General features: G+C 39.5%; 1 protein-coding gene across 1 annotated transcript; it reads right to left on the bottom strand.

Annotated features, from left to right (window-relative positions):
• On the bottom strand, positions 1-10,227 carry LOC131417921 (schlafen family member 11-like). Its single transcript, XM_058562024.1, is given in 6 exon segments — positions 1-1,187; positions 1,395-1,866; positions 1,869-2,117; positions 8,060-8,188; positions 9,423-9,756; positions 10,186-10,227. Coding segments are annotated over 6 exon segments (2,004 nt in total). The 3' UTR covers positions 1-409.

Raw genomic sequence — 10,227 nt, 5'->3', positions numbered from 1 at the left:
ACAAATGTTAGAAAACAAAAAAATGCATGAAGTCACTGAGGAGAGTTAAGACTTGGAAGAAAGGAGGGCCACAGGACAAGTTTCTTGTTTTTATGGCTTTTAACCAGAGGTAGGTCACAGTCTGCGCTGTGCAGGGTGGCTAAAGCTCCTATAGAAAACCGTCACCATTCTGGCTGGAAGAATCAGGGATCAGAATTTGGAGTAAAAATAGCGGCTGGAAGGAGTTCAGGAAGGAATTGGGAAAGGAGAGAGCCAGAGAGGGGAAGTTCCAAATTCTGTGTGTCAATTCTGCCCAAATCTCCAGCGGATCTGTGAACCAAAAAGAAAGTTTCTGCCCACACCAAGCAGATGTTCACCCATGGACATTTACACAGCAATTGCCTCATCTCGTTTTGGTTTGGGATTCTTCCTAACAGTCACCATGCCACAGAATATATAGCCGTTGTTTTGCCCTGGAAGCCAGACAGACAAGAATGTTGCATAAGATAGCTGACTCAGGTGTCCGTGGATGGATCCCAAACACAATATTCCTTTCCAGGCCTGAGAATCGCCGGACACTGTCCAACACCATGTGATCACCCAACATGTCACACGCATTGCTGAGCTGCACTCTTTTCTTCCTCAGTGCTCTCAGGAGCTCATGCTTATAACGCTGCACATATTCCGTGGTGCTGACAAGCACAGCAACATCCTTGGGAGAATAGCCCCTTTCAAAGAGACGTTTGCAAGTTTCTGCCACATAGGTCACTATTTGCTCCAGAGTCAAGTTTTTCTTAATTTTTAAGGTTCCCTGAACACCCTGAGCCTATTCAGCTTCAAGAAGTATCTCCAGGGACTCACAGGGGATAAGTGGAGGATTCTTTATGATTACCTGCATTACTTCTTGTACATAGTTGGCTATTGGATCTGCATTGCGGACCACTCTGGTGAGCTCTTCTTTTGAAAGCTGGGCTGAGAAAGGAGGAAGGCCGCTGTGCACCACATGGCTGGTCTGAAAGTAGTCCAGAAAGATCCAGAGAATTCCTGGGCTATTCTTTTGTCTCTGAGTGATGGTTTTTGCCTTCTCATACGAGTCCCCATCTTCAGTGTGGAAATTCTGAGCTTCATCGATGATGATGTGTTGAATCTCTTCAAAGTTCTTATGCATGAAAGTTTTCCGGGTCACTGCCTGGCAGATATTTTTATTACTGTAAGAATGAAAATGAATACATTGAGGTTTTCTCCAAGAAAATAAAGGAGGAAAATTACTCTATCATGTTCCTCTGAACACGGTACTGCTGTCACAGATCAATTTACCATCTAACTATCAAGAAACAAGGCGATTAGGGTTGAGGGGGGTGTGGAGTGAATTCAGACTATACCTCATTTAGTGATAATAAGATCCTACTGCTTACCTGATGAAGTTCCTCAGAGGCTCATTCTCACAAACGTAGAGAATTTTATCTGCTTCACAGTGAAACGTATTCCTGATCTTCTCCATGATCTTCATGGCCATGATGGTCTTCCCTGAGCCAGGTAAGCCATGGATAAACAATTCTCTGTTCTTGCGGCGGTTTGTTGAGAAGATCTCATACTGTTGGGCTGTGAGCAGATTTAAAACCTCACAGCCAAGCTGGTCACTCAAGAAAGAGCTGAAGCTGAGCAGCACAATCACAAGGGACTGCAGCAAGGCTTCCATTTGCTGGGTGTCTGCAAGGTTATGGGACCCGGGGTAATCGATGGTGGAGCCGGAACCCGCCAAGGACTCCGCATGGCTCTCAGGACTCAGGTGGAGGACCTTGGTCCTGACACACAGCTTCCCGGTGTAGCCGCCCCTGTTCACCAGCTTCTGCTTCACAGTGAAGGCGGTGCGGGTGCAGTAGAACTGCCGTCTGCGTCCTGCTCCCGGAGAATGGTGCAGAGAACGGGGGGGCTGTCCTGTGCTATCAGCAGAGCATCGCAGATGACTCCCTGCTTCTCTTGCAAGTTCAGTTCTACAGCCCAGCTTCCAGAGAGGACCAAAATTCCCTGGGAGAAAGGACGCATTTGCTTCTCTATTAATTCCTCCAGACCTTCATGCTGTGCGGACAGCTCCTTCCAGAGGGATTCAGGAGTGTATTGCAGATGTCCTGGGGGCACTAGACATGGAAAGAATTATAAATTGGGGGCAAAAATCACATTTATTTTTATTATTAATTATAATTAATCACAATTAATTATTACATCTATACTTAATCATAATTAATTTTATTAATTATGATAAATTATAGACTATTATATATTCTTTTGCAAATATTATTATGTTACAATAAAGGAAAAGAAGGCTTGAAAAATCTGGCACACTTCATCTAAACCTATGTGCTTATTATGTTTATGGTCTTTGAAAATTTCTTAACCTCTCTAAGATTCTGTTTCCTTATCTGTGAAATAAAAAACACACAAAAAAGATACACCTCCCATGATGAGGAATAAATGTTATAACATGAAGTATCTGGCTCATTGTAGCTGCTTGAGAAATGTTTGTTCTGTTCCCTCCATCTCTCAAAGTATCTGAATCTCAAAATGTCCCTGAACAGTCCCCGCTGATGGAGGTAGAAGGAGCCCTCCAAGAAGAAGATGCTGATAAATATTTGGAGAGAAGACGCAGCCACATGAAACCTTTTGTTAGCAGGGAACTCCCTGCCATCCTGGACTGGGAGACCCTGAGGTTAGCCCCCGAGCTACCTCTCCTGAGGCAGAACTCTGACATCGTGCCCTTAGAGATCAATGTGAGATTCCATCCATCACAAGAGTCTTCCCTTTGTCGTGAGAGAGCAAGGAACAATGATGTGACATGAGAATAGAATTGCACTGTAGGGTTTTAAACTTATTTCGATGATCATTTGTTCCAAAGGGGGAAAAAAATGAAGAGATTGTCTTAATCATGTTGTAGTGGTGTCAGATCACAAACCAGAATCAGGATTTGTAATGGTAATTTCAAGTGAAATCACCCATATTTCACCGGTAATTTTTCATTATCCATTGTTGCTGTGCTTTCTCACTAGTACCAGGTGTCCGCACAACTTGATTATGCCTGTCACCTGGGATAGTGAGTAGGAGATGGCACCTGTTATGAGACACATCCAGATTTTAGAGATGTTAAAAGATGAGGGAAAACATTCATCTTAGAATGCACAAAACAGGGTAATATAAAGATATGCTCAAAATGGAGCTTTAGAAAGCAAAGGAAGTATAAAATAAGAAAACACATCATCTGTTGACTATACCAGGGAGTTTACACACACCTCCAGTCCTCACAATTCTGCAAGGAAATATACTTATTATTCTCTTTTTCATATGAGCGAATGAGAACTCAAACAGGTCAAGTGACTTGCCCGTGGTCACACCCTAGGAAATGGCAGAGCCAGCATCCAAACCCAGGTCTCAGACACCAGACCCTCTGTTGTTTCCACTCTACTGCACTGCCCTGCAAGCCACATAGACTACCCCTGCCTGATAAATGAAGAAAATCACTACAGCGCTTGATGTTCACAGCAAACGTGTTTTACCTCATCACTGAAGAGGTCTTATATGTCTTTAATTATATAATGGGACATGCTTCCTCAGGAAATTATGTGAAGGCAAGAAGTGTCCTTTTCATTCTTTGATATTGCACGTGATACTTAGCAAATTACAGGGGCCAGACTAGGTGTTCAATAAATGCCACCATTCCACGTGCACTAGAATAGTCACCACTCCCCATGTGACCTGGGGCCTCTGTGCCTTTGCATAGGTGTGCCCTGAGACTCTAATGCCCTCCTCCACTTATGTCACCTGACAAACTTCTCTCATTCTTCCCAGAACTCCCGTGTCTGTCCTTCTGTCCAGGACTCCCACAGAACTTTGTATCCATACTGGGCATTAATCTCACCATGGATCTAGTGAAATCTTTAGAAACAGAGCACTAGAGTGTCCAGAGAAGTTGTTTCCAAACTACAGGAAATCGGGTGAGGGCTCCTAATGGTTTGGGACACCAGGATGAAGATCATTGGGGCCTGGTTGAGTCTGACCTACACCCCGGGCTCTGACTGTCTCTAGCAGCAATAACTCCAGTCATAGACAAAATTTCTTTTTCAGGCAGTCACTGCATTTCTTCCAAGAGAAACATTGACAGTGTTTAACCTGAAGCCAAATTATTGTCAATCAATGCTGATAATTAATGTGCTGAGGACATCCTTATTCTTAATATCTGGAGTCCAATTGCAAAACAAAAACCAAACTTTTTGTTTACCACTGTTAGTGTGCACAATCTAAGAGCAGACTCTTAAAATGAAAATTGGCTTTAAGAAAAATAATTTTAATTAGATAATACATTCCCATAGTCCAAATGCCAAAACGCTCCTACTCCTAATTGCCCCATTTCCTGCCTTCCCAACCCCATCCTCCTCCCCTACCACAGATACTTTTTGTTAGTTTCTTGCCTATTCTTCCAAAATTTCCTTATGGAAATATTTCCCCCTTTCGTACACAATAGGTAGCAAACTGTTCAACACTTGACTGTTTTTCACTTAGCAATATATGTTGGAGATCTTTCCATATCAGCACATGAAGAACTTCCTTATCGGTGTTTTTTCCCCACACTTATCTGACATGCCATTTTTTTTAATTTAACCAGTCCCCATTGATATGTGCTTGGGTTTTTGCCCCCAATCTTTTGCTATGACAATAATATTGCAATGAGGACTTGTACATTTGGTATGTGTGCAGGTCTATATAAAGAATAAAGTCTCAGCAGTGGCATTCCCGGGTAAAAGGGTAAATGCATTTGTAATTCTGATAGATATTGCCAAATTGTTCTCCAGTGGAGCTGAACCAATATGCAATCCCACTAATAATGTATAAGAAGGCCTGTTTCCCCACAACATAGCATATAAAAGATAATGTCAGATTTCTTTATTTTTTACAATCCAATAGATAGAAATGATATCTCATTTTAATTTGCATGTCTTTTATTTTGATTAATGTTAATCATCTTTTCAAATATTTGAAAGCCATTTGAATTTTATTTTCTGTGAATTCTCTTTGTTGATTTTTGTAAGCTGTTTTTTATCCCTATCAATTTCTGGAATCTCTTTATATATTAGAGACATTGGCCCTTTGTTTGTGATATGAGTTGCATATACTTTCCCCAGTTGGGCAATGGCCCTTTGACTTTGTTCTTTATGGCTTTAGCCATACACAGTGCTCATTTTCTTTATGCACTCATATATATCAGTCTTTACTTTCATGGCTTCTAGAATTTGAATCTTGGTTTTTTCTAATCCTCATGCCAAAATTATAAAGGCATCTAGCCATGCTTTCTTCTAGAACGCTTATGGCTTTAATTTTTTTAGTTTTAAAATTTTGATCCATTTAGAGGCTATGTTGGTCTATGGCATGAAGTGTGAATCCGTCTTTTTAAAAATAAATTGCCACCCAGTTATCCCAATAACTATTTATTGAAACATCCATTTTTTCCCTACTTAATTGAGAGTCAATTCCATCATAAACTAAATTCTCCCTTGTGTTTGCATCTATTTCCAGACCTTCTATTCTGTGCCCTTGGTCTAACTATGTGCCAATAAACTCTACTTTCATTTGAGGCTTTATAATGATTTAATATGTAGATGGCCCCTCGTGTTGCTCTTCTTTTTTAGTTTTTATTTCCTGGCTGTTCCTGCATGTTTATTTTTCCACTGGAACTTTAGAATAAGATTGTCTAGATTAAGTTATTCTCTGTCTTTTTTTTAACTGATATCTCATTAAGTTTATAAAATAACATAGAATTGACAACCTTATGATGTTGACTCTTCATTTCAAGAACATGACGTGTTTCCATTTGATTCAGGTGTTCATCAGAGGTATTCAAAGTTAAATATTGTTTTAACCTTTTTCTGAGATTGGTTTATCCTAGATATGTTAACTTTTTGTTGCTATTGAAACTTTAGTATTTTCTTTCATTGTTTGTTATATTAGGATATGGAATTCTGCATATTAATTTTCACATATGCTTCTTATAATGCTATGTAATGTGATTATTTCTACTCATTCTTGATTCTTTTGTTTATAGTAGTTTTTCACTGATTCTCTTGAGTTTTCCAGAAGTATAGTCCTATCTTCTTTAATTTTTTTTTTTGTGTGTGTGAGGAAGGTCAGCCCTGAGCTAACATCCATGCCAATCCTCTTCTTTTTGCCGAGGAAGACTGGCCCTGAGCTAACATCTGTGCTGATCTTCCTCCACTTTATGTGGGATGCCCCCACAGCATGGCCTGACGAGCAGTGCATCAGTGTGCCCCTGGAATCCGAACCAGCAGCAGAGCGTGAGCACTTAACTGCTAAGCCATGGTGCCGGCCCCTATCTTCTTTAATTTTTATGCCTCTAAATTCTTTCTCTTATCTAATTGCATTGGCTAACTAATATTACACGGAAGTTGTAATAGTGCATGTGCTTGTTTTCTTCCTGAGTTTAACAGAATGCCTCCAATATCTCCCAATTAACATGATAGTCTTTGAGGGATATACATAGATATAGATATACAGATATAACGTTAAAGAAGTATCTATGGGTTCCTAATGTATTGAAAGTTTTATAAAAATCAAGAATGTGTATTAAGTTTTTTCAAGTGCCTTTTTTAGTGTATTAGCAATTATATAATTTTTCTGCATAGATATATAGAAATGATGACTTATAACAAAAACTCTCTTAATGTTGATCCATCCTTTCATTCCTGGAGTTCTATCTTGCATCCTCACACATAAGTAAGACTAGTCTGAGTTTTCCTTTTGTTGTGCTATCTCTTTCAAGTTTTGCGATTACCATTACTCTTGCTTAAAAAATAACTTGGTAATTTTCATTCTTTTTCTATGGCTCTGGAACAATTTAAATAATGTTGGAAGAATCTATTCCTCAAATTTTTGGTACAATTCCTGGAAAATTGATTTTTTTACACAAGAATAATAGATTGTTGCTCTGAGCATACAGCCCAATATTTTGTTTAAGTTATAATTTATTCCAAGGTAATAAGCTCTACTCAAATGGAGCTTACTGAGTTCAGAAAATAATTATCAATGCTTATGTTTACCTTAGGATCTAATACTGTTTATTGTAGACAGGTTTTTAAATATAAATTTGATACTCAAATGAATGCAAAGACCTCAATTAGTTGAGGAAAAAAATGAAATCTTAAATTGGGCAGTCATTATCTATTAACTTAATGGTCCTTGATAGACATTCACACACATATAGGACATTTGTGTATCAAATTCTACTGTCAGATAAGCCATTGACTTGCTGCATAGACTTGAGCAGGTGATTTTCCCTCTCTAGGAGTCTCGAAAGAGGCCAGTAATGGACTCCTAGGTAAAGCCCAACGCAAGGAGCGAGGGATGAGCACAGAAAACAGGCACTGTCCTTGGTGCTCATGATTCTGTGCTGAAAGAAGCACGATTGTTTCTTCTAAACTCAAAACGTATTCAGAAATGTTCATAATTGATCTTCATTTTATTTTGTTTTGTGTTACATCTTGATATAAATCTTTACTCTTTTTTCATATTCATAATCACCACTCCTCTGGAAAATCTGGCAGGAGTGGGCAGTTTTTTGCTCCTGGTGCAGTGTGTGCCTCTACTTCGACTAGATGAAAAGTTTCCAATCTGGATGAGCATCAGAATCATGTAAGTAGCTTGAGAAAAATGCGCATTGTGAGGTGCTATCCCAAGATATTCTAATTTATTAAGTCTGGAGTGGGGACACAGCTATCTTTACTTTTTAAAATAATAAGAAATACTGATGATCAGTCCGATTTGAGAAGTACAAGACCAAAAGGTCTTGAAGGGCAATAATGTTCCTGGATTCTATATGTGGTATTGCCTCAGCTGATGAGGTCACTGAGGGTTCATTTTTAAACTATTTATCACCAATATGCTCGTAGCATTATCACCTCGTACACAAAGGTTTAAAGAGCGTACTTCCAGGATTTTAAAAAACAAACATAACAGTTTATCTCCCTTTATCCTAACATAGAAACTGGCTGGTGTCAAGTAGGCAAACCATAGTTACTACCTGGAAATAAGAGTTGCTGGAGATCCTTCTTAGGTTCCAGGCCTTTCTTGGCGTACACTGGTCTGCTAAGGGGAGGCCCACTGGACGGGCTCAGCTGAGATTTAAAGTCTTTGCACAGCCATCGACGATATTGACAAAGAAAGAAAACTCATGTTATTCTGACGTGTTAGTTCATCTCTTCACCACTGAAGAGGCCTTATGAGTGGGTGTATCATATAACTGTCTAGGTGGTGTGACTTCAGAGATAATGGCAAGATAATGCCCAATTTACCTCATGTAGTCAGCTGTCTTTATTGCATATGAAGGTTGCCAAAATCCACCATTAAAGAGAAATTATTTGGAAGTTTGAACGTGCTTCTTATTCAATATAATTCTTCATTCTCTATGTCTGGATAGCATTTTGTTTGTATTTCTTTTATGATATGTAGCACATTCTTTTAGTACACATATCTCTGATGCATCTTATTTCTGTGGTGTAAATATTCTCACCAGGGGCAATTTCAAGCTACCAATGTGATGTCACTAAATGCAGAGTTGGGGGGCAGGCCCGGTGGTGCAGCGGTTAAGTGCGCCTTCCCGGCTTCAGCGGCCCGGGGTTCTCTTGTTTGGATGCTGGTCGCGCACCCACACACCACTTGTTAAGCCATGCTGTAGTGGCATCCCATATAAAGTAGAGAAAGATGGGCACAGACGTTAGCCCAGGGCCAGTCTTCCTCAGCAAAAAAGAGGAGGATTGGCATTGGATGTTAGCTCAGGGCTGATCTTCCTCACACACACAAACACAAAAACTGCAGAGTTGGAAAGAAATGCACAGTAACACACCATTTTATAGTATTTCCATCATACGGATGCAATAGATATAAATAACCTCACAAGCATAGATAATAATAAAATGTAGTAAATAATTAGGAAGCGGTGAGTTTGTATTTATTACATTTGTTTTTAATATAATTTGTTTAACTGTAAGTTTATATAACTTAATTTTTTTTTTTTTGGTATATAACAATTTTTAACAATGACTGTGTTTAACAACTGGCTCACAAAATTCCTGAAAATTTAATAAACGGCTCTGGAGCCAGGAAGAGCCAGTTCCACTACACCACTGCAAGGCAACGATTTCAAACAATTTGTTGTTCATCTTCTGATAAGGACAGTTGCCTATTATAAGACACTTGATTTGGGCTTCTAATCACCCAAGAAATTCTAACGCGTGGAGGGTAGGATGCTTGGAAATTAAAAAAAAAAAAAAACAGAGTTTCGTGGGTGTGAGAAGTTCAAAGTCATGGGAAACAAAGGAAAATCTGTTTAATGTGGAGGTGTCAAAGAGCTGGAAAGGACAGGGAGGGAGTTTTCTGCCTCTTACCTGGATCTGAGTCCATCATCATGTCTACCCATTCCTCAGTTGTCAGGCTGCGGATGTTCTCATCCTTCACCATCCATGAACTGGGAGCTTCTGAGAACACTGCACAGCAGAATGGCTTCACTCTGATCACACAGACATAGCCATATAGCTCTCCCCTGGCTAGCACATCCAAGATTCTGACTTTGAAATTTATCTGGCATTGGGAGCGGCAAAAGTGGACACAAGGTAACTCGTATATTGCTTTTTTAATTTTCTCTGTCAAAGAGTCAGGGTCAACACTTTCTTTAGCACATCACAGAACTTGGTTACTCTTATCATCCACTCCAATGTTGGTCTATTGCATGAAATGTGAATCCATCTTTTTAAAAATAAATTGCCACCCAGTTATCCCAATATCTCTTTACTGAAACATCCATTTTTTCTCTACTTACCTGAGAGTCAATTCCATCATAAACTAAATTCTCCCTTGTGTTTGCATCTATTTCCAGACCTTCTATTCTGTGCCCTTGGTCTAACTACATGCCAATACAACTCTACTTTCATTTGAGGCTTTATAATGATTTAATATCTAGATGGCCCCTCGTGTTGCTCTTCTTTTTTAGTTTTTATTTCCTGGCTCTTCCTGCATGTTTATTTTTCCACTGGAACTTTCGAATAAGATTGTCTAGATTAAGTTATTCTTATCAATTCCATAAACAAAAGATAGACATTTTTCCACACGTTGCTTTGCTCATGATACAGTGTATCTTAAAGGTGGGCCCACATCGGGGGCCAGCCCCATGGGGTAGCGGCCAAGTTTGCGCAT

The sequence above is a fragment of the Diceros bicornis genome, chromosome 18 (genome assembly GCF_020826845.1).
Source record: "Diceros bicornis minor isolate mBicDic1 chromosome 18, mDicBic1.mat.cur, whole genome shotgun sequence".
In the NCBI taxonomy this organism is placed as follows: Eukaryota; Metazoa; Chordata; class Mammalia; order Perissodactyla; family Rhinocerotidae; genus Diceros; species Diceros bicornis.
The sequence above is the reverse complement of the archived record's forward strand: the minus strand, read 5'-3'. Positions and strand labels throughout refer to the sequence as shown.